The sequence below is a fragment of the Miniopterus schreibersii genome (genome assembly GCF_964146895.1).
Source record: "Miniopterus schreibersii genome assembly, chromosome: 2".
Lineage (NCBI taxonomy): Eukaryota > Metazoa > Chordata > Mammalia > Chiroptera > Miniopteridae > Miniopterus > Miniopterus schreibersii.
In genome coordinates, this window is record NC_138102.1 from 176291465 (window position 1) to 176316990 (window position 25526).

The following is a 25526-nucleotide window of genomic DNA, read 5'->3' on the forward strand; positions in this document are numbered from 1 at the left end:
GTATCAACAGGCTCTGAAAAGAGGCACCCTGATGCCAGGGAGCACGGCATGTGTAAAAAAGAGCCTCTTCTTCTAAGAATGGCATCCCACCATTCACCACCACCAGCCCTTTAATCTTGTAAGAGGTTCTAAAAATATAACCCTCTGCAACTCACTTCTCAATCTTCTATTTCTCAAAACTCCATCAGAGATGTTGTTTCCTTGGATGATACTGATTTTTCTCCTGCTATGAAAAATGTGTTCTAGTTCCAGAATTTAAGCAGCAAATCAGATTTTTATTTGACGGCGCCAGGGCCTGCTTTGGCGGACCTCGGAGAGGCCTGGGACTTTTTTCTACACGTAGAGTAGAATCTCCATCACTCCCCTCCCCCTTCAATGACTGAGCTAAACCCAGCCGGGCGTGGCTCAGCGGTTGAGCATTGACCTAGGATCCAAGCGATCAGGGTTCGATTCCTGGTCAGGGCACATGCCCGGGTTGTGGGCTGCAGCCGATCAATGACTCTCTCATCATCGATGTTTCTCTCTCTCTCCCTCTCCCTTCCTCTGTCTGAAATCAATAAAGATATGTTTAAAAAATAAAAAATAAATACATAAATAAAAATAAAAAAATAAAAAGACTGAGCTAAGACTGTCGTTATTGCACGTGGTGATGCCACAAGGGAAATTGAATTAATGACTAAGAAATCTCAGGCAGATTTACACTCCCCTGTACAACGGGCGCTGAGGTTTGTAAACACGAGATAGTGGCCATGGCTGACTGAGCAGCGAAAAGAAGGCCAAGGGAAAGTTAACACCAGTAGCAATGCCAAAAGCAAGCAACAAACCAGCTCAGAGAACAGTTAGATTCTCAGAGAAAGCAATTTGCAAAAGAGTGGTGAGCAGCCCCCGAGTCAGACCCCCTGGTTCAGGGGGGAGAGGGAAAACTGTCAAAATGCAGATTTCAGAGCCTATCCCGGATCTACCGAATTTTGAGGGTGGGGGCCAGCTCCTGTCAGCATTTTTTATGAGTTTCCCCAGGGATTCTGCTGCACTGTGAAGTTTAAGAAATGCCATCTCAAACTGCAATCAATGTGGCCAGCCTGGCCCTTGTTATTCCGTACCTTAAATACTAAACATTACGTGATTAGAGAAAATTGATGAGCTGCCCATCTATCTAGAGGGGAATTATAAACAAGTTGCTTCCTGGAGGGGGCTTGGTGACCTGAATTAATTTACCCCTGGCACCTGGAAAGCTGCTTCCTCTCGTCCTAGCCCGAGGCCGGCCTGTGGCCCCCATAAGGGCCAGAAGCTGGCTGCTGATGGATGACTTCATCCGCAGCATGCAACCTGGGCTCCCACGCCTGGTAAAAGTGGATGTGTCCAAAGGAGGAGGGAGAACGTGAGGCTCTGCCTGCTGGGTGAGAGGTGGTCTGGCTGTGGCCGTGAGCCTTCTCTGACCAGGATCCCCTAGAAGTCTCTCGGGGCTCTGCTCTAATAAACCCCCCCAAGGCCGCCTGCATGAAAAGGCTCCAGTAGCACAAGATGCCACACAGGCAACTGGAGTCGCAGAAGGACTGAAAATGAAGGCTGTGTAGCTGGGACTCAAGTGGCCAAGCAGCTGTTTACGGACTTTCACGTCACCAAAAGCCAAATGCAACGGCAACTCCGAATTCTCACATGCCACTCTCTCTTTGCAGGTTACAAGTGCCCTGGGGAGGCAGAGGAAGGACTAGACCAGGGGGCTGAGGTTACTCACAAGTTGTTCAGCCTCGACTGGCAGCGTCCGATCACGCTGACTCTGTTTATAACATGGCTTAGGTAAGCTTAGGATTGTGCAACTTTTATTTATCAGTCTCCAAGCCCAGCCAAGCCCCAGCCAGAAATGCTAAGAAACCCAGCATCAGCACCTCGGCCTTGTCATCAGTCACAGCCACTTGGCCAGGGCGCCCCTGCACACAGAGGTGCTCAGGAAAGCACATCATAGGCCCAGCTTCCTCACCCACAATGAGGATGACAAGCATACCAACCCACGAACTGGTAAATGTGGGAATCGCATCGGCTTGTGCACATGACGGAGGGCAGAGAAGGCCAGGAGTCACCATGGCAGAGGCACAACGAGTGCCACTATCAACAGCAGCTGTTAGAGCTAGAAGGACCTCAGAATGTTCTATGCCGCCTCCCCTCCATTTTACAGATGAGAAAACTGAGTCCCAGGGAGGCTAAAGCACAGGCCCCCAAGTTAACAGCAGCACTGGAACTGCAGCTGAGTCTTGAGTCCCACTCCTGTCCTGGATTACTACGCTGGGCAAGGAGTCCTAAGTTCCAAGGCACAGCCAGCAGCAGGCCAGAAACCGCCACAGAAAAGTTCAACAGTGACATGGGAGGCGGGCTCCTGCGCGGCAAAGTCCCCAGAAAGGCTGCATTATTAATGAGCCAGGATGAGGAGTGACAGACACTCCTAAGCACGCTGGCAAATGATGACCCGTTTTGCAGCACGATGCATTATTTCAGCTCCACCTAATGCCAGGGCGCTGTCCTCACACAGACACGCCAGGGACACCGTTTCCAGTCCAATTCAGTCCCAACCTTGTTCCAATTTCTGAAGGCTGATTTGATAGCACACATGAATAGGCATAGTTGGGAGGTTTTCATCCCATTATTTCCTAATTCCCTGAAAACACTGCTTTTAAATATTAACTTCGGGTTGCTACGGAATCATTGACCTTGGGAGCAACAAGGAACACAAAACAGCTAAGGAACAAAATTAGTTTTCCAAAAGGAAAAGAAATTAGTCCATTGAATTCAGGTGATCCAGGTGAGCGGAACAAAGAAGAGGTTTTTAATCTCTTAAGATGGTAAAATACATATAACATGCAAAACCAAACAAAACACCCATGGCTTTAAATTTCATATTTTAACCATGGGTGATTTTACAGCTAAGTGAAAGAGAAGATTCTTTAGAAGGTATTTTTATCCCGACAGACTCCCTCTTATTCGGAAAACTGATTTATGGCAATTAGAGTGTGCAAAGACGTATCAGACAAGGAAGGAACAATAGACCGGCTGCAGTCTGTCCCCCTGGAGGCCTCATTCATCATCCCCTCACTAGCAGAAGCTTCTTTTCCTTCCAAGGGAAGCTCTCCTTGTCCATCACCCAGAGAGTTAACAGGCTGGTTCCTGCTCCACAGTCCCACTGCCAAATGCATCTGGATGCTTATCAACCCGCTAATTACTGCCCTGCAAACCTGCCCGGGATGCTAGTCATGGCAGCACCTCCAGCTACAAATGCACAGCCCCCCAGGCGGTGACAGCCTGGGCCCCCAAGGAGCATGCTCAGTTCCAGGCAGGCATTTCAGGAGCTCCCCAGGATCTCTATCCTCTGCACCTCACTCCTTCAGCTGGCCCCCTCCCCCACACCCATCCCTGCCATGAGCCCGGTCAAATTTGTATAGGTCGCCTTTTATAACCTCGATCACCATTACGTCTAGGTTTCATTCCCATAGAGACCGCTTCTGTTTTCTTCCGTGCAGCTCCAGTGCCTAGCAGGTGCCTGGTGTAGAGGAAATGCCAAAAAGCTATTGCTGAGACAGACCCAGCCACTGAAAAGGACCCTTAACATTATGCCAAGTGAAGTCAGACAGAGAAAGACAAATACTGTAGGAGATTTCACTTACATGTGGAATATGTAAGTTCCAAACTCATAGAAATAGAGAGTAGGTGGGTGGAAGACAGAGGCTTGGGGGTGGGAGGGCTGGGGAGATGCTGGTAAAAGGGTACAAACTTTCAGCTATAAGATGAGTAAGTTCTGGGGATTTAATGTACAGGATGGTGAGTCTAGTTAACATTATTGTAATACCTGAAAGTTTTAAGAGAGATCTTAAATGTTACCACACACACACACACACACATAGTTATGTGAGGGGATGGAGGTATTAACTAACCTTATTGTGATAACCGTTTTATATATGTGCATCAAATCATCACCTGTACATCTTAAACTCAAATAAGTTATATGTCAATAAAGCCAGGGGAAAAGGACCCTTAAAAACCATAAAACCATAGCAGGACATCTTATCCTTCCACAGGCACCTGCCCCTGAGTCTCCTTTTACTTCCTAATTACTCAAGCGTTGAACCCAATCCATCACTGTCCCAAAATCACTTCGCCTGAACTTGCTCATCTTTAAAATGGAGCCAAGCTGGGAGATAATTCCCACTAATAGCTAACAGCAATCATAATAACCACCAGTCATCAAGCCCTTAGTATATGCCAGGAACTGGGCACCATCCCGTTAAGAGCCTCAACCTCTCGCTCATTAAATTCTTGCAGAAACATTATCATTTCTGCTTTCTCGATGAATATAAGCTGAGTCTGAGGGAAGTTAAGTAACATGCCCTGGAGCACACAACTAATAAGTAGGAGAGTTGGGTCTCGCTAAAAAAAAACAACACCCAAGGCCCATACTCTTAACCTCTCAACCACTGACAAAGCACGCCGCACCTAGCACATGGTTGGTGTCTGATGAATAATAGTCTCCGGAGATGAAGGCCCCACCAAAGCCACACTGCCTTGTCCCCACCCTAAGTCTTTTTTTAAGCTAAAATTTAAACCACTTCTATCTTCAAAAGCATACCCACTGGTGTTCCTTGCTGCTCCCTGTGAGGCCAGCCAATGCAGTTGGCAGAATCCAACAGCAGGGCCTGGGAGGTGTGTCCCTAAAATGATGCAATAATGAGTCAGTTCTCCAGCAAGTAATTTTGGGAAATATACTCTGAATAAGGCATTGATACAGGTGCTGTAGAACATGACCCAGGCCTACCCTTTAAGTTGCTTACAATCCAATTGGAAAGGGTAGTGGACATGGGGGATCCTCCCTGCCCTGCACCCATTCACCCCTCTACTAGTAGAAACGCCCTGACTTTACTCTGGGGACGAGCTCTACCCTATTGGATGCAGTTCTAAAGAGACTGTCGGTCCAGATAATTCATGTCAATGGGTGGACCCACAATCCTAGAGTTTGACTAAGGAGATTCTCTTTCCTCAGAATTGAATTTTCAGGGGTCTCAAAACGGCTGGGACACTCATACCGACAACAGTCTCAGAAGAGAGCATCTATTAGTAGTTTCTCCTACATAGTTCCGCAGGGCTTCCTTAGTTCTCTCTTTTCCCAAGTTTGGTCCTGTAGGATATGCTGACTAGGGGTTCAGTAAGGATCATTTTGACCCAACTTGAAGAAAGGTGCAGGAAGTCTAGCCATATTTTCTGCCAAATAATGTTCACACCAATAAAATACTGACCGGTTGTTATTTACCAAATTGTGTGTGTGTCACCCTGCACACACACATACACACAAGTTCATTTGTTGAAGCCCTAACACCTGGCATGACTATCTGAGGATAGGACCTTTTAAAAAGGTAATTAAGGTTAAGTAAGGTCATAAGGGTGGGGTGCTGATCCAATAGGGCTGGTGTCTTTATAAGAAGAAGAAGAGACACCAGGAGCATATGCACACCAAGGAAAGACCATGTGAGGACACAGCGAGGAGGCTGCTGTCTACAAGCCATGGAGAGAGGCCTTGCCAGAAACCAACCCTGCTGGCACCTTGATATTGGACTACCAGCCTCCAGAATTGTAAAAATAAATAAATTTCTGTTGTTTAAGCCACTCAGTCTGTGGTATTGTTATGGCAGCTTGAGCAGACTAATACAGCAGTCATTGTCCATGCTCCCTAAAACACAGTCGACATGTAAACTAACAAAAGGGAGGGCCATTCATGGTCCATACCAGGCATAGCAAGCAGAGAATGGGGAACAAGAGCCCCTGTGTCTCCTAGGACATCTAGGAGAGTCTGGTACCACAGCAGACACTCAATAAATAACTGTTGAGTTGAATTGAATCAAACATGATACATAGCAAAAGTCTTAATTTTCATCAGGATGATTCCTTTCTCACCCATCCACCCACTACCACCAGCCTGGCCCAGTGTCTACAAGTTGCTGAAGTCAGACAACCTACCCAGATGATATACAGGATTCCACTCAGGTCCAAGCTGCTCCTGTACTTGTGGGTAAGACCACAAATCCATGGGTGCAATACCATGGTGTAAATGACCAACTCCTATGTACACAATGCCACCCCACTTTATTTTACTCTAACCCGCTACCCCATGAAATAGGGAGGAGAGGGAAACTGAAACAGGAAAAGAATTCCCCAAGTCCCAGCAGGTCATAAAGTCAACACCCAAGTATCAACCCAGGTACTTGGATTCTGTGGCCAATGCTGCTTCCGCTGGACCACAGCTGTTTCCACATTTCGTCAAATCTGTGGAAACACGGGGTAAAGAAGAAACACTCGGAGTCCTGGCATTGTGCTGCTTCCTTTCTCTGGAGCTCAAGCCTCGGGGAGAAAACGAGCTCAGAGATCGGACTGTTCAAATGTCGTGGGCGACCTGGCCAGGGAGCTAATCAGAACAATTTGGGAGTGCAGCGAAACAAGGACACCCCTTCCTGGATCCAGCATCGCCTTTATGGCAACACTTCATAAGAACCATTCTCTTACAACGAAACTGTCAAATCCAGCAACCACAGGCCAGAAACATCCCAGCTGAACCCCGCCAAGCTGCTTTCTGATGTACTGTACACACAAATACCAATATTCCCCAGATGTTCTCCATGTAAAACATTTGGTTTGAGACACAGCCCTTCTTTCCCAAAAACTCTTACATTTGTTTAATGGACTCATACAGTTCAGCTAAAATATCCTGGAGCAGACATCTGAAGCCAGCCCGGCTCTGATGCAAGCATCCCATCTGCAGAAAAGACAAACAAGTAAATAAGACAAATCTCCTCAAGATTTATGCTCCCTGCATCTTTTAAGCAGGTCATAAAATGTAAGCTATGTGTGGATAGCAATGCATGTTGCTTTCAAGTGTGTTTCTGAGTCCATCCCCTTGTTAATCCAAGACTGATGTTCAGAGAGTGGGTCTGGCATGCTGAAGAGGAGGCTACATTCTCTTTCTACACCCTCAGAAAAAGGAGTTAAAAAAATCTGTCACTTGAGCAATGTAGATGACTGAGGTAAAGGTAGGTTTTTCCTGGATTTAATTATCCAAATATAGCAACAGTTCCTTTATTCCAAAGCCCATTATCTCTTCACCCACAGTCAAGAACACAGGTAAGAGGTGGCAAAAGATCTGGAAGCAGCCCAAGTGCCCATCAGTAGATGAGTGGATAAAAAAACTGCAGTACATTTACACTATGGAATACTACTCAGCCATAAAAAAGAAAGAAATCTTACCTTTCACAACAGCACAGATGGACCTAGAGGGTACTATGCTAAGTGAAATAAGCCAGTCAGAGAAAGGCAAATACCATGTGATTTCACTTATATGTGGAATCTAATGAACAAATAAACAAAATAGAAACAGACTCATAGATAAAGAGAACAGACTGACAGATGTCAGAGTGAGGGGAGCTGGGGAGCTGGGTGAGAAAGGTGAAGAGATTAATAAAAAATCTCATAGACACAGACAGCAGTGTGGTGACTACCAGAGGGAAAGGGCTGTGGGGGGAGGTAGAAGAGGGTAGACGGGGAAATATGGTGACGGAAGGAGACTTGACTTGGGGTGGTGAACACATAATACAATATACAGATGATGTGTTATAGAATTGTGCACTTGAAACCTACATAATTTTATTAAACAATGTAATCCCAATAAAAGAAATTTTTTAAACAAGAAGTGGCAAAATGGGAAATGCATTGGACCTTGCTTGAGTCAAGGGACCCAGCTTGGCCACATACTTACTGGGTGACCCTGGCCAGCCCTACTCCCCCACAGTGCCTCATCCTATTACACGAGAAGACGAAACTTCACTAGATTCACTGCCAGGGACAGTTCGGCTGTGAAGACTGTAGGAATAACTGCACCTAACCCTTAGAAAAGCCAAGAAATGTCATCCAATCCATGCACTGAGCCCCCACAGACGGTCACTCATAGCTCTCCTACTAACAATTCTAACAAGCGCGGTCACAGCCAATCTGTGGGAACGTGGGCAAACAGACCCAAAAAGCCACGAGACACGGCCTCGCTGACAGAATCAAGCAGGACAGCTAACGTCACCTTTAATCTTGTCCTGTGAGTTTTCAGCATTGAGCATGCATTATTTTTGCTGTAGGGAAAAGAAGAATTTTACTGTTTAAAAAGGTCACACAAAGGAATGAAAGTTGATGAGGGAGAAGATAGACAAACTATAAATAGCAGACATCAGAACGCCAAAACACAGCGCTGAGGACTACTTAGAAGCTCCCCAAAGACATCAAGGCATCAAGAAGGTTCAACTACCTTCAAGGCACTTTGTTTTAAGAAGGCAAGAGAGTGTGCATCTTAGCAAGGCGTCCGACTAACCAGTATGCTCCATTTCCCTGGCCGAGGCTCATGCCAGGTAGGACAGTGCTGGTTTGGGGGCCCCTCTCTGCTTTCCCCAGACCCTTCTGCTCAATCAGCCAACCACCCACCGCCATGCCGGCCAAACTCATGCTCCCATATGGCAGCCTCTACAGTCCCTGGAGCACCTCACCCTCCAACAAGGCCAGCAAATCGTGGCACGACTGTAACTTCCTCCATCCTAAAGAAGAGTAGAAATCCCCAGAGTTCAGACTTGTGCTTACGCTCGTTACTGCCAAGAAAAGGCAAAATGCAATGAGATGACATATAGAAAATGCCCAGTCATGTGCCCAACTTAAAGCATATGCTCCAAAACTGCTTTTTAAATTACCATTATCAACAGAGACCTGCCCTGGCTGGTTTGGCTCAGTGGTTAGAGCATAGGCCTGTGGACTAAAGGGTCCCGGGTTCGATTCTGGCTAAGGGCACATACCTCAGTTGCAGGCTCAATCCCCGGCCCCTGTCTAGGCGCCTGCGGGAGGCAACCAATCGGTGCGTCTCCGTCACATTGATGTTTCTCTCTCTCTCCTTTCCACTCTCTCTGAAAAGCAATGGAAAAAATATCCTCTTCTAAGGATTTAAATAAATAAAAATTAAAACAAAAAAACAAAGAGACCTTATGCAGAGATGTGCATAAGAACACTACAGGGAGAGCCTCAAAATATGAGGTTGAGAGTGCGATGTCAGAGGGCAAAGTGAGACAGGGGTTGGGAGAAAGGGAACAGCTGTAGCCTCTTTTAAGAGGACATTTAAGGTCACCCCACTATAAGAATCCCTTCTGTAGCCCCCGGGGAATCAAGTTTGCAGGATGGAGTTATTTCCCTGAAATAAACAGACACACAAAGGTCGCTACAACTGGGGCCTAAAAAGAAAACAAGCGGGCTGACGGTTTACGGGCAGCCTCTGATGCAACAGAGCCAAAGGTCATGGCCCGGGTCCGGGGGGATGGCTTTGGACACACCAATCCTCCCTGAGGGCAAGAGTGGGGGAGGAGATTCACCTTCCTGTGGACCAGGCCCCAGTGTGACCAGTCATGGATGGGGACACCTTCAGGAGTCCAGACCCTTGGGCTTCCACAGTCAGCATGCTTCAGCCAGCGGCTCTCAACTCCAACAGTGCATTACAGCAACCTGGGGGACGGTTTTAAAATATTGTTGCTTGGGCCTTGGCTGGTGTTGCCCAGTGGTTGGAGCATCGGCCTGCACACCGAAGGGCCTCAGGTTCGATTCCCAGTCAGGGGCATGTACCTGGGTTGCAGGTTCGATCCCGGACCTTGGTCAGGGCGAGTGTGGGAGGCAACCAATCGATGTCTCTCTCTCACATCAGTGTTTCTCTCTCTTTCTCTCCCCCCCTTCCACTCTCTCTAAAAAGCAATGGGAGGGGGGGGATACTGATGCTTGGGCTCATCCCCAGAGAGCTTTTAAAAGGTCCCCAGGTTATTCTAATGCTCAGCCGGGCTGGGAGCCAGTGGGGTAGCGGGAAGAGGCACGTGGGGCCAGGCGGGCCTGAGTTTTGAACCAGGTGCTACCGTGATGACAGGAGCAGGTCAGTTACTTCTGAGCACCAATTCCTTCAGCTGCAAAGTGCGGATGAACAGCCACTGCGGTCAGCGAGCTGCGGTGAAATGAGAGGGCCTTGGGCGCCGAATGCGTGTCCTGCCTCCTCCGGTGCCTTGCAGAAGGCACACACCAAGTGCTCCGTAAATGTTCACTCCTCTCCCTTTCTCTGTCTTCTGTCAGGGTTCTTTCAAGCGGGTCAGGCATTGGGGGCACTCCCAAGGCTACGGGGTTCCCTGCCTTGCTAAGTGGTTAAAGAAGGGCAGAAGGCAGACACGTCGTTCCTTACGTTTGCCTTTATGGCAAAACTATGTAAAAACCAAGTCACAAACAGCAAAATGAGCGAACTCCTAGTTTTTAAGATTTGCTTTGCTTTTCCCATGTGGATATTAGTCCCCTCTTGGGTGTGACGCTTTCTGGGAAAGTCCCTGCCTGTGTCTGTCCTCCATGAGGCCAGGGGCAAGGCCCTCACACCTGGGAGCACCACAGGCCTGGCACAGAGCAGGAGCAAGGGGACGTCCACTGAGTGAGCGAGTTATGCTCCCTGAGGCCAGGAAAGGTATGTGCAGAACAACAGAGCTCATAATGCCCAACTGTGCTAATCCCCTAAACGGGCATTTCGTAAATATACCTGAACTTTGATTCTGAGCAACTGGCAGAAAAGGAGATAAAGGCCCATTTGGCATTTGGGAGGCAGCTGCTCAAGGCCCAGTGAGTGAGCAGCACTTCAGGGTCTGAGTAGTGCAAACATGAGCAAGTGACTTAATTTTCTGTGCCTCAGTTTACCCACTGTAAAATGGGGTAATAATGGTGTGCATCTTTTAAGGTTACCATGAGGATGGGATGCAACTGTTTGCAGTTATTATTACTACTCCATGGAAGGATAATAGCAAAGAGACCTAAAGCTTCAGGCCAAAATAAGGACGCAGGGTCTTAGGCCCTCTGGTTAGCACAAGAGAAGATGTAGACTGAGGAAAGCGGAGTGGTCTATCCCCAGATGAATACAACAACTAGCTGCCCACTGCTGTGTTCCTCCAAGTACAGACCATGGACCAACCCTTCCTACTCTCTTGAGTTGCCTGGTTAAAACACAAGATTCTCAGGCCACCCTGAGTCCCACCCTGGACCTGCTGGATCAGATTCTCGGGGGTGGGTGCCGAGGATGGTGCATTTTAACAGGCACACCCAGGAGATCCACATTCCCACAAATTTAAGAACCATTGGACTGGATAAGCTCCTTCACTAGAGGATCGTGTCTGTTTGTTCATCCCATACCTCCGGGGCCTCGTTCAATGACTGACACATAGTATGTGCTCAACAAATATCAAATGAATCCATTCAATGGTTACAACTCCAGAAGGATTCGTTCAATGTTTTGAAGGCCCACGGCATGTGAGGCACATGGAAATCAATGCTGAATCAGACAACTTCATTCATTCATTCATTCTAAAAGTCTTTACTGGGCGCTTACTACACACTAGGCACTGTCCTAGCCACTGAAGACACAGAAAAGATAAATTAGGTTGCTTAGAGATAATTACCAATGGTGACAAGTGCTACGTATGGAGCTAATAAAGCAAAGTAAGGAGTGGAGTGTGTCATGGCAATGATTAAACTCAGCACCGAGAGCAGTGCTGTCCTTCAGAACTTTCTATGACAGAAATGACCTCTGCACTGTCCAACGGTAACCACTAGCCACAAAGGGTTATTAAGCACTTAATGAGTGGCCAGTATGACCAAGGGACTGAAGTTTTCACTTTATTTAATTGTACTTAATTTTCATTTGAACAGCCACGTGCGTCCATATATAACAGGGCAGGGCTAGAGGCAGAAACAGATAAGTAAACTGGAAATTATAACACAAGGTAATATGTGCTAGGAGCAGGGCGGGGGGCATGGGAATACAGCACCATGTGTTATCAAATGCCTCTCACCCTATTACTTACCAGATGCCCTAATGTTCTCAGGCTCCAGGAACTGAAGAAACAAGGTCAGGTACAAGGCATTGTACTTGGGCTGGAATTTTTATAGCCCGTGATCAGTTGGAAGTGGTATGCAGCCCAGCCAAGCCCCAGAGACTGCGGTTCCAGAACACACCACGGTCCGAAAAGCCTGCCCACAGCTGCCAGAGGGATCTCTTTCTTCCCCGTCATTCTGTTGATGGTCACTTTGTCCTTGGCTAGAACGTCCCACTGGGCCTGAGACACTGCACGGGTTTTATGAGATTTCTTCACTTCAAGGATAAGTACAAATACAAGCCTCCCAAATTCCACCGGAAAATTGGGGGCTAATCCAAACATTTCATAAAATTAGAACTCATTGTGGGGCTGAAAGGAATTCAGACTGTGCCGCCACCAGAGAAATGCAAAATATTTGTCATAATTTTTCCCTGCATGAGCTGTTTTAAGAAGCAAGTGCTTTTTCTACTTGGAGCAAAGGGAGTTGGGGGAATGGGAGAGGTGTTTTTTTTTTCCTCTGGTTTGCAAAAAGCATCACCAGATGAAAAAATTAAGGGATCATGCCTAACTTGCTAATCCCTCAGCTAGCAGAGATAACAAACCTTCCCAATCTCAGCTGCATCTTGCCTTTAAAAAAACACTGTTTTTGCTCAGCTGGCGTGGCTCAGTGGTTGACTATTGACCTATGAACCAGGAGGTCGAGATTCAATTCCGGTCAGGGCACATGCCCGGGTTTCAGGCTTGATCCCCAATAGGAGGCGTGCAGGAGACAGGCGATCAATGTCTCTCTCTCATCATTGATGTTTCTATCTCTCTCTCCCTCTCCTTTCCTCTCTCTGAAATCAATAAAAACTTAACAAGCAGAAAAAAAACACTGGTTTTCCTGGAAAATGACACCTTGTGGCCTTAATTTTCTTCTTGCACTTTAATCCTAGAATTTTCATATCTGAGATTTTGTTAGCAAGAGAAACATTGCAATCATTCATTCAGGCATGCCTGCCGCATGTCACCGATATGTACTTGCCAGGCACTGTGCTAGGCACCGGGGATGTATCAGTGAGCAGAACCAATGAGCATCTGGCACTGGTGGGACACGCCTTCCAGCAAGGAAAGGCAAACAAGGAAGGATTCAGCGTCTGCCGCTTTCCATGCGACATGAGGACGCACCAGATGCAGAATCTGGAAGGGGCTGGAATGTAAGCTCTGAGAGAGCAGGAACATCATCTGTCTCATTGTCATCGTCACTCTCTCCCTGTCGCCCAGAGCAGAATGGTATCTGACACATAGCAGGCATTCAACAAATATTTGTTGAATGAAGAATGAATCCTAAAACAAAAATCCGGCCCAGAGCTCTCATCTCACTGATAAGTTAGCTGAAGTCACAGAAGGGACATATCTTGCCCAAGGTCACATAGCTGAAGTTGTGGCAATGCTGGGACCAGCTCCCAAGCCTCCTGACAACATCCCCAGACTCATAACCCAGCCACTTAACAAAATTTTATTGCGTTCTTACTGTGTGCCTGGCACTGAACTAACACTAGAAGGACAGAAATGAGTAAGACACAGAAAAATCGACATTACGGAACCAAGTTTCTCAAATTGCTATTTCACAAGCCTGAAGAGAACTTTCTCTGAGCTTTACGTCCGGGTTCAATGACCCGAAGCAGGAAGCTGCAGAGGCTCACAGCGCTCCATTCCCTGAGAGGCCCTGGAGCCCAGTGGTTACAACCATGACCCTGACGTTAGACGGCCCAGCCCAGAATCCGGCTCTGTGACTTTGGGCAAGTCACTTGATCTCTCTAAGTCTCTCCTTCCTCGTCTGCAAAATGAATGCACTAATAATAGAGGCTCAAAGGACAGAAGGCATGTAAAGTAGCTAGAACAGTGCCTGGCACATAGTGCTCACTCACTAAATCTTTCCTGCTATTAGGACTGTGCGGGGAAGGATCCTCCGCTCTGGACCTGCCTGTACACTCAAGAAGGTGGCTCCGATTAGCGGAGATTTCCACTTACTTCCTCCCCTCTCCAGGATTTCTGCCACCAGCTGCTTGCACACCCACACACGGAGTCCCTCCCTGAGCATTCCACTTGATTCTGCCCAGGAAAAGATATCCACTAACCTTGAGGAAGCTGTGAAGGGTTATTCTCCCTGCGGTGAGCACATCACTGCCCTGCCTGCCCATCCCAGTCCTCCTGCTGGGCTCTGAGCTCAGCAGATCCACAGATTATCCCCGCCTCCCCCCCAACCCACTTCTGCTGCTTAGAGAAAGAGTTCACTTTCTAATCTACTAAGAACCATACAAAGTAATTACATTGCATCAAGGGCTGCTGAGAGTTTCTCAAAGGGTGTTGGCATCTTTTTTAATTGATGCTGTGAAGTCAAGGCTGCATAATGGATGTGCTGGATGCAAAGGGATGAATTCTGATTTAAAAAAACACAAAAACACTCCAGGGAATCAGTCTCCTTAAATGAGCCAGCAAGGAGGGGTAAGTGTGAACCGCAAAGCTGGGGGTCTGGAAATGAAAGGGGTAGGTACACATTCTAGAAGCAAGAGGCGGTTGAGCCCCTTTGGGACAGAGGTCCTATCTTGCTCCTGGTTCCCCCCAGTGCCTACACGGTGCCTGGCATTGAGGAGGAGCTCAGCAAATACCGGAATGCTTATTTTTAAATGTGCTGCCTAGGAGAAACAGAAGGAACACCTGCCACAAGAAAAAAATGACAGCTATTTCTACTCCTTCCTGGGAAGCTGTCTAGGGTCCTAGGTGAGAGCTCAGGCAGATGTGCGTCTCCTTCCTGCCTTCATCCCCAGGTTACACACAGTGGGGCCCCTGTGGTAAAGTGGGGATGGCAACAGCAGCTCTCTCCTCTCATAGGCCGATCTAAGGCCAAGAAGAAAGTCATTGAGATGATGCAATGTGCTCGCCCCCAGGCCTGGCAACTATAAAGTGCTCCTTAAAGGTGAGCTGGATTGATTGATGGACTGATTTCATCTTCAAGGATGCAATACACATAAACATGTTAGTGAGTCAATTCTTCCTTTTAACAGACGCTGCCAAAAACATCTCTTGCCTTAGGGACAGGACCCCTCCTAAGTCTTTCTTCATCCTGAGTCTTGCCTCCAACCCACCTGTCACCAGGAGGAAGGATCCAGGCTGACTGGATGCTGAATGTCCCCACACACACACTGCCAAAGCCACTGGGAGAGACACGGTGTCTCCAGGAAGACCCAAAGGCACAACTGAGAGCAGAGGCAGCCACGGGGCTCTGGCTTCATTGGGACCAAAAGCAAAGCCCCCTAAATTCTAAGTTTTTAAAGAATGAGACAAGATCCTCCCAGGCAACCCAGCAGAATGGGAGCTTGCCCTCCTCTCAACCCCGAATAATAACAGTTCACATGTTTTGAGACCTGGCTACAGGTCAGGCACTGTTCTCAGCACCCTCCCTGAATCCGTAAGACAACCTAGGAGCCAGGCTCCGCTGTTGTCACAGCCACTCCCATTTCACAGATGAGGAAACTGAGCCAAGCTCACCGTCTCAACGCTACACAGGGGGTTTGAAGGGGGGTCCCTCAAACCCAGGCAGCCTGGTTCCAGGCCACCTCCATGCACCCTTGTAGATTCCTAGACTGGATGGTCCACTTCCCTTCCACTACCTTGTACAAGACTGGGACCTGAGTGTCCTTAGGCACTTGGGGTGAATCATAGGTGAAATAACAACAGCCAGGCAAGGAATCCTTCTATCTGCCAAGATCAGATGCCATTGTGGCTTTTGAGTCAGCTGGAAGAAATGGGGAGGGAATGGCCTTTGGGAAACACTCAGACGGAGAAGCAGCCCCCATTCTTTACTGGGAAATTGCCCCTGGGCCAAATAGATTCAAGTTGCTCACCTCAAGCCACTTGAACTGCCACCAGTCCCCTCCCCTTCCAGGGAAGGAGGGGAACCTATGCAGAGGCCTCTTAGCACCTTCCCCCTGGAAATCTCATGCTGCTTCTCAATATCTCTAATGGAAGTAAACAAGTGGGATTCTTTTCTTGAGTTTAAAGAGCAAATCATGATGGTGTTTCTTCCAGACATACATTACCTCTGCACTCCAGCCAGTTTACAGTTCTTTAAGTACTTGATTTACAACCCTGGGATAAAATGTTTTGAAAAGCTTGCAAACGCATTTTGCATCTAAAGCCTGCCTACTCTGCAGAGCTGATTACCAGGGTTTCTCAGATGGGAGGCTGGAGTCTCCGGGAAGTATGAAAGCAGCCCAAGGATGCAGAGCTTTAGGAAGCAGCCTCCAAGGGTTAGGAACACGGTCCCTCTTCCTCTCCAGGCCCACAGTGCAATCAAGAGGCCCCTGGCAATGCTGGGCTCTCCATGGATGTCCTCATGGTCATGATAAGAGGGTGACCCAGGAAAAGAGGAGGAAGGTCCCATAGGGCCTTCCCCACTGCCTCCCCCTTCACAGAACTCCCCTGTCTCAGGATTGCTGGAGTACTCTTCATGCAGTTGTCCACTCATTCATTCATTCACTCATTCATTCATTCATTCATTCATTCTTACTGAGCACCTACTATATGCCTGGCACCAGGCTACATGCCAGGCTGCAGTGGTAAGACAGTGCCCCCGTTTCCCTTCTAATGGGAGACAAGGGCAGAGTGTATACACACAAATCATCAAACCCGCACGGTCTACGTGCTCTGAAGGGAACAGACCCAGGTCCAAGGCAGAGGAATAACGAAGTGGGAGTCCGGATACCCAGGCAGAAGCCTCGAAGGGACACGGAAAATTCAGAGCTTAGTCCCCTTGCAACCATGAGAGGGTTTTAAGCAGGAAGAGCCATGCTCTAAGATAAAAAGGTCACCGAGTACTCTATGCTCGCACTTCTCACCAAAACAATAATGCTGGCTCTAGTCTGGACGCTTCCAAACCCCACTTCTCATGGCAATCCCACTCGGTAGCCGCATTTTTCTAGAGGAGAATGCAGGAGCTCGGAGGGAACAGGCAGCCTGCCCAGATCACTGGGCTGCCGAGTGGCGGGGAGGACTCGGACCTCAAATCCGCCCGATCCCACAGCCGTGACTTCTTCCTCCCCCCGCATTTATGTACTACCTTGCATCGTCCTCAGATTATTCCAGATGTGTTCATTACACACCCCCACTAACTTCTCGGTATCTTGACGGCAGGGCTTGTCATAGTCTCTGAAATTTCCCCCAGTCCTGGGCACTTTAAATGCTCATTAAATGCGTCGGGTTTATTGCTAGAGTGACAGGAAATGGTGTGCCAGCCCCCAAAGTATGTTGTGTCTTCCTTGCGGGGACTCTTCAGGCAGAGTAGTGATGCATAGCAGCTGATAAGAACGATGAAAGTCACTTGGAGGGGCAAGTGACAGGCCTCCAGCCCACACTGTTCTCACCCAGCCACCAGTCCGGGGGCTGCTTCAGGCCAGTGGGGGAGCTTTTTCAAATTCATCCACCCAGAGAAAGGCTTTTTCTAATTTGTGCAAATGTACCTTTTAGACTAGCAGTGGCCCTGACTGCATTTACTGACCACCTCCTATGTGCCGGGCATAGGGCTAAAGGCTTAGCTGGCTATAGCACTTGAATCCTCTCAACACTCCATAAAATAAGAACTACTATGAGCCCCAAATAAAAAGCAGGTTTTAAGGAGATTGGGGACTAGCCCAAGGTCACACGACTGTCAAGGGGTGGGAGGAATGTGGACCCGGGCATCTGGTTGCAGGGCACTCTCTCTCAACTACACAGGACAATGCTTTCCACTCACACAACATGCACATGCACGTTCCCTGGACCCGCAGGTTGGAATCTTGGGGGCCTGATACGTAAGGGCTTCTACCCCCATGCCCACTTCCCAACCACCTCCCTGAGCTACAGTTGTTTTTTATAATAGGTTTATTGAGATCTAACTCACATATCATCAATTCACCTATTTAAAACATGTAAGTCAGAGCTTTTAGTGTATTCGGAGTGGTGCAATCATCATCCCAACCAACTTTACAACACTTGAATTCCCAAAAAGAAACCCCATGCCCATTAGCAGCCTCTCCCATTTACTTCCAACACACCCAGCCCTAGGCAACCACTAATCCACTTTCTGTCCCTATGGATTTGCCTACTTCAGGTATTTCAGAGAAACAGAGCCATACGTTATACATGATCTTTTGTGACTGGCTTCTTTCACTTAGCATAATGCTTTCGAGTTCATCCATGTATCAGTACTTCGTTTCATTTATTCCTGAACAATATTCCAGAAATAAAAGTATGGAATTGATCATAAATAATATACATAAAATGAACACACACAGACCCATTCATCAGCCGGTGGATATCTGGATTGCTTCTACTTTGAGGCTCTTGTGAATGCTGCTGCTGTGGACAATTGTGTGCAAGTTTCTGTGTGGACATGTGTTTGCACTTCTCCTGGGCAGACCTGGAATTACCCAGCCCCGGTACAGCATGCAGTGGAAGGTTTACCAAAGAGGCTCGCCGTGAAGTCAACATCTGGCTGCTCCTGGGCCGTTTCCAGAGAATTTTATCAATACAGCCAGACACCACTCACGGGGTGGGTCATCTGGCCCAGCCCCTCCTCTTCTGGGGCCTGGGATCTTCTCATTCCTGTACTGCACAGTGTCGTCTGGGCCAGCGCGATGATAAATGCATTCTGCTTTAAAGCAGATACTTCACAAATCATAACTTACAGATGCTCCAGGACTTTCATGTGGGAAAGACAAATGAGACTTATGCTGTCTGACTCCGGAGCCACTGAGGACAGGAAGCCATGGCCAGGAAGCTGACAAGCCCTGGATAGATGTCTCTCTCTCTCTCTCTCTGTCTCTCTCTTTCTCTCAACGAGTGCATGAGCACATGTAACAGAAAGGGATTTGTGCAGGGGAGGGTCTGCCTGGCTTTGCAGACTTTGCCACGTAATCCGCCATTCATTTCTAGCCATTGTCTTTTCTTCCCAAAACATCAAAAAGCTCCTTGAGGTCAGAGACGATGACCTACAGCCTCTACATCTCCTAAAATATCCCCTGGCTCAACGTATTCATTTCAGTTCCATTCTACAAGCCTTTGTTGAGGACCTATTATGTGCTTGGCACTCTCTATGTGAGGCATTGACAGTAAGTTCAAGGCAGTAAGACAGGGCTTACAACCCAACAGACAAGATACCTGACTCAACCCTTATCTCCTGCTGCTTCCCGGGCCGAAACGATCCCGCGAAGACCTGGCCTGTGGTGTGCATGCATTTCTGTCTACAAGCAAAGAATTGAACGGGCTGCCCTCCCGAGGCCCCCAAGGGTTTCTAGAATCTGAGGCTACTTAAGCAACAAAACACTCAGCGTGTGTCCAGGTGGCAAGCTCTCTGAACTGATTCATTAAAATATACTTGTGGCTCAACAAGCAGATAGTTCGCCAGAAGCAAACATCTCTCTCTCCCCGGGTGCAGCCCGATGCTTATCTTCTCATACCTCAACTCTTGCAAAAACCTCCGGGGCGGCCTCCCTGCTCCGAGCCACCCCACCAGATGATGGGTTCAGGGCCCCAGGGATCAGAACCCAGCCTAGCCCCCTAGAGGAGGGCAGATGGTCAAGGTCTCTGCATTAGCGCTACCTGGGTCCAAGCCCCGGTTCTGCTGCTGCATGTGACCTTGGGCAGGCTAGGGAACCTCTCTGTGACTCAGTTTCTTTGTCTGGAAAATGAGACCATTACAAAATTGTTAGGGGGATTAAATCAGTGTATATGTACCTGGCATGTTATAACCACCCAAGAAGTATTAGCTGTTGTTGTTATATGTTATTATTACCCTCATCCTATTTTACCCACCGTGCCTCCCACTGGGTCCCAGCACAAACCCCCACATTGCAAGCAGCCTGGCCAGCTCCCCTAGAATCTGCCCTTTGCTGAAATGCCCCATATTTCAGTCTTCTGAAACTCAAATCAAAGGTCATCTTCAACAGCACTTGTCATCCCTAATCCTACAGTGTTCCATGGTCCCTTCTCTAGGTCCCCCGCTGAACAAGAATGAGAAACACTCCCCCTGGAAAAGAATCATCCCATGGCTGATCTCCTGGCACCATGAGTGGAGCACCATGCCCAGATCCAGAGGTCCCCAGCTGGACAACATAAGGAATGTTCTCCATTTCTCTAGCGGCAATGGGTTCCAAAACAGGTAGACCTGTTGGACACTGTCTAACGGTATGACCCTCGGCAAGTTACTAAACCTCCTACAGCATCACTTTCCCCATCTGTTAAATGGGTCTAACCAGAGTGCATACCTCTTAGCATTGTTGAGAGGATCAGAAAAAATGTCTGTGAAGTAGACAGACCGCAAGCTCACCCAGATATCAGCTGGTAGTAATAACAGCAGGGCTAAAATGGGGAAGGGGTGTTCCTATGCAGGATCGAACTCAATGGAAAGAGCTAAGCTTCAATGAACTACATTCTGACTTGAAAATCACCTGAAACCATCAAGTCCTATATAGCACTTGCCTAGCAACTGCTTAATTCTGTCTCTTCCAGACGGTAAGTCCTTTGTCTACATCCCAGCATTTAACATGGTGAGAAGCATATGGCAGATGGTAATAAATCTTTGTTGAACTGAGCAGAATTAGTTCAATATTTGTAAGTACATTTCATCTTTGCTACTAGATCATAAGCTCTTTAAGAATGAGGATCATGTCTTGCTCTAGGAAAGATTTATTAAATGAATGATGGAAATACACCAAACCAAGACCCAGGTTTCTTGGACCCAGCTTGGTCACTTATGAGCTGTGCAGCCTCAGAAAAGTCACCTAACGCTTCTGTGCCTTACTTTTCCCACCTCCAGGATGTGAAGTTTGGACCACATGTTTGCCGAGGTCCCTTGCTCCCTGAAACTGGGTTGGGTCTTAGCTGCAAAGTGGCACCTCGGCCACCATGCATATGACAGCCACACACGCCCAGGCTCAGCAGCCGAGCCTGCTAACTCACTCCCTGATCTGCAACGTTCTACCACCAGGCTATGAATAACAGGGCCAACGCTTAAAACACCCATTTTGGGTCAAATCAGTAGCTTTGCCAAGTGAGGATGGTCTGTCACTCAAGCTAAAGCTCTGGGACCTGGGGGCACACTCTGCCCACCAGTCCTGTCACCCCCATGCCAGGTCCCTCCCACAGACCTTTCCTCCTGCTTATATAACACCACATACCAGAGATAACCTGGTACACAGGGAAAGTTGAATTTGGCTCTTGGCAGCGAGGTGATCACATGACACCTCTCCCCAAAATGTTGTTTTTGGTTTTGGTATTTTTGTCAATATTTTGTGCAGCCCCAAGGTCCAGGGAGTTTGGCTCAAAGAAAATGCATGCCATGTTATGACACAGGCGCCCGCTCGACAGCCCTGCTCCAAGTTGTAGCAAAACAAGAGTTCTGCAATAAATAAAGCCTAAATCCAAGGCTTTAGAAATACATTCAGAGCCTACTGGAATCCGACTGCCTTGGCTTCCTGTGGGAGCGCTTCCCTAGCATTCCCTAATTAACATGGAAAGATGATTGTTTCTTCTACCTCTCTCTGAACAATACAAGGCTAACTGTCCAAAGCATCATGCCTTTCTGATGGCCTTAAAATCTAAATGAAAGTCCAAGTGAGCTGAGAAAAAATAAATCTACTAGAAGAGGGAACAAAAATTGGCTTATTTCCCCTTTTGAAGCTTTCTATAGATAATTTTACTCAATTCTCACAACAAGCCTGTGAACCTGGTATTATTAGTTGCCCATTTTACAGATGAGAAAGCTGAGATTTCTTGCACAAGGTCACAAAGCTAGCAAGGGATGGGTCAGGATTTGAATGTAAGCCAGGGCTCTTAGCGCTTCTGCAAGAGTGCCTTGTTGTTGGGCTTGTTAAGTGGCTTGTTGTTGGAAGAAGCCACTTTGAGACCCTGTTTTCTGGACAGGCACAGGCAATAGCCACAAGACCACACTTGGGATTGAAGAGGGGAGGATGCCTGGACCATGCGGAGGGTTGGACCAGCTGATCCAACTTTCTGATTCTGCAGCTCTTTTTGGAGCTGCCTTTCACTGATCATAGAATCATAGCTATGCGGTGTTTTGTTTGATTCAGAAGGCCCTCCAGACATGCAATTAAAAGCCACAACATTCTTGTTTTAAAACACTTCTCTGCCTCAAGAGTACTGATTGCAGAGGGCATCTCATGCAGCCTGACACCCAGCACCCGCTCCAGCCACTCCCATTGGCAAAGAAGCTTAAAGCCACTGCACCTCTTGAGAAGTGCTCTAGAAGGCGAGGCTACAAATGAAAATAAATCACTGTGGAATTCTCCCTGAAGATCAAAACGGCAGAACTGAGACAGGCTCGTCAATTCTCCTCAATTGCACCTTAAAAGCAAGTTGTGGCTGTTAAGTGCATCCTTGGAACCAGAAGAAAACTGCCAGTTTAGATGAAAATTTCTTGCTGCTCTTGACAGATTCTGAGTCACCAAGCACTGTATGGCAAGAACAACTTGCTGACCAATTTTTTTGTATGTTTGTTTTATTTTCTGTTCAGCCAGGCACAGGGAATTTTCCACCTGACAATTCCTGCTTCTCGCTTAAGTTCTTACACCATCTGTGAGCAGTGTGCTCAGCAGGGGGAGGACTCAAGGCCAAGGACGCCTTCCATTCACCCAACCTCACCCAATAGTTTTCCCACCTATTTAATGCAAGGTATTCACCAGATGACTCTGCTAACATTGTAAGCTTATCCATCCAGTTGAAAGCAGTTTGGAGACTGCCAGTTTCTGGGTCTGGATCTGCTACCAGATTCAAAATCTTTGCATTAGTTTTTGAGTAAAGCAAGAGACTGAGCTGAAATAAATAGCACAATGGGGAACTGAACTAGGGCTGGACAATAAGAGCGGGACTCAAGTCTTGCCGCGGAGCCATGAGCCTCTTCCGTTCTCAGGGCGCCCCCTAGTGGACATTCCACTAATTCCCGCCGGAATGTTCAGAGTTTCTGGAAATAAAGGGTGACACCCACGGAAAGGGACCGGCAGGCTCCCCTCTACTGATGCAATCCCTTTCACTCGCGCTGCGGCTCAGACAGCGACGTGAACGCCTGACAGGAGGCTCCAGTGAGGCTCAGAAAGGTGTCTGCCACAACACAAGGTCTCATGCGTTCCATTTTCGGCAGCTCCCCAGAATTCAGGCTGCTGTGTCCCCTCCTTGATGCCCCCAGACACACCCTTACTCAGCCGGTCGCAAGCTCCCATCCTCAACCTGCAGCTCCAGCCGCGTCTGTTTTTCATTATTCCACTTTCCAGCTTCCCAGCGCGATTCTTCAACAGCTATTAAGACAACACGAGCAAGAAGCTAAGCCTAGTTTTTGCTTATTCAACATCCAGCCTGGGGAGTATCACCTCAGAAGAAAAGCATGAATGAAGCGCACGTTTCCCGGCCTCGTCTCCCACAAACCTGGGAGTGTGCTCCGCAAGGGACATCTTTACAACTTTACATTTTTCAGCCTTCAAAAATGGCACCTGCCCAGAGTGAATTCTCCACTACTTTTGCTTGCTATAGAATTTTTTAATTGGACACAGCTTAAAATACATAATGTACAATGTCTCAAATTTCCAATTAACCTACAACAGACTTTTTTTTAAAAGCTATAGGAGAAAGTTGTATCAACCCAAACAGTGAAGCTACCACAGGGAGTTTTCCAGGTATCCAAATATTTGAGAATTGGGGGGGGCTAAACTTTTTGATTGGTACCCCCCTTTTTTTCACAGAAGAGTTTCTGCACATATGCAACAAAAAAATACCAACATCAACCTACCAATTCATTCAACAATTCATTTTGCTTTTTCCCCTCTGGTCATTTGTTAAGTTTATAACCAACCCTGGGCCACGAAACACCCCCAAAAGTGCACACAAGAAGTCCCAAAATGAGTTCCTGATTTTGGTGCTAAATCAATTAACATCCATCTGATATGCTTCAAGTCGAAGAAGCCTGTTAATTTTCTGCCACACACCACACAGAATCTTTCTGCAACAGTCAGTCCCTTTGAACCCAATCCGGTAGCCACAAGCAGTGTGGATTTCTGGGGCCTGTTCTGCAGAAAGGAAAATGACAACGAACCAAGTTGGTGACAATCTAGAGACCCCAGGGCACTCAAGGGGCTCTCCGGGGCTGTGCAAATGGTGCTGGGACCCAGGCAGGGTTTCAGCTGTCACAAAGAGCGGGGCGGCTTGTCCAGACCCCTAAAGCAATTTAGGAGCCCTGCAGCCAGGACCTGAAACGTAATTGAACCGGCTGCGACTCAGCATCTGTTCTGTGCGGCTACTCATGCCCTGGGCATTTCAGTCCTCCCAGAAGCCAGGCCAAACTGTCATAATCCTCATGCCTGCAGCAGCCTTTACTTTTGCTCCCTAACCTTCTCTCTGAAAGGCAGGCAGAAGTCAGCCCTCCCTTGGAGTGACAGCAGCATCAAGGTGACAGGGAGGGGGCTGCGTTCGTGGGCAGGACACGGGACTTGGGGGCCAGCTCTGAGCTGAGGACGGGGTCTGGTTTGGAGTTGGAGCAATAAGGCATCCCAGGGCATGGTCTGAATGCGAGCCTGCGAGGGAGACCCCGGCGGTCCCAACGTTGCAAAGTGTTTGCAAATCATAAACACTACTTTGCTGCTGGGATAAAAACCCCCCAAAATATGCGCAGACAGGATGTAACAAGTGTTTCGGGAGAGAAACACGCCTGAGTCACGGGGAGCTGGGGGGAGAGTGGAGCTGTCTGGGGGTTCCCGGGAAGCCCCCTCTCGGACGACAGAGACTCAGCACCCAAGACGCCCCCGCCCCCGGCGCCCTGGGTCCCCAGGCGCGTCCAGCCCGCCCCCCCAGGTACTTCCCCCACTCACCACTCGGCCGGAGAACCTCTCGGTGGCCCTCTTGACTTTGCCGTAGGTGCCTTTGCCCAGGGTCTCCTGCAGCTCGTAGCGGTGCTTCAAGTTGTGTTTGTGGTGATGCCGCTTCACGCCGTGCGGCTTTCTGGGCTCCGGGACCGCCGCTGCGGGGGCTGCGGTCGCCCCCGCCCCCGCCTCGGGGGGAGAGCCCGGCGCCCCCGGCCCCAAGTCCGGGCGGTCCCGGGCCGCGGGCGCAGCGGCCCCCTCCATGTCCAAACCCGGGGCGAGTGGGATGGAAAGGGCAGGACCCGGCACAGCGCTCGGGGCGTCAGGGACCCCGCCGAGGGAAGTCGGGGTGCGCTCAAGGTCGCCCCCGCAGCATTGGGGAGGCGGCGGGACCCCGCTCGGGCTGCGGCTGGGTCACGGGCGGCGGCGGGGACTGCACATCTGGCGCCCCGGCGCGCACGGTCCGCGCACCGCCCCCCGGCCGCGGCGAACTGCGGAGCGGCGGGCGAGGTGGCGGCGGTGGCAGGAGAGGCGGTGGTGTTCGCAGGAGGGAGGGGAGAGGGGTGGCTCCGAGCGCAGGAGGGGGAGTGTTATGTGGGCGCCGCGGCCCCCGACCCCTCCCCCGGAGGACGGGCAGACGGGGCGGGGGCGGGGCGGCGCGCTCCTCGGGTCCCGGGGGAGGGGGGCCGAGGGGCGGGGCGGCCGG

The 25526-nt window shown here is 48.8% G+C and overlaps 1 protein-coding gene across 2 annotated transcripts in view; it reads right to left on the reverse strand.

Moving 5' to 3' along the window:
* Positions 1-25216, reverse strand: part of NUAK1 (NUAK family kinase 1) — a 70202-nt gene extending 44986 nt beyond the window's left edge. The window contains exon 1 of one of the 2 annotated variants that reach the window (XM_081128385.1): positions 24830-25216. In XM_081128385.1, coding sequence (XP_080984511.1) covers positions 24830-25084 — 255 coding nt within the window. In that variant the 5' untranslated portion in view covers positions 25085-25216. Of the gene's footprint in view, positions 1-6701; positions 6787-24829 lie in introns of those variants that run through there. The other variant, XM_081128384.1, reaches the window with a different exon arrangement.
* Positions 25217-25526: the final 310 nt, after the last annotated feature.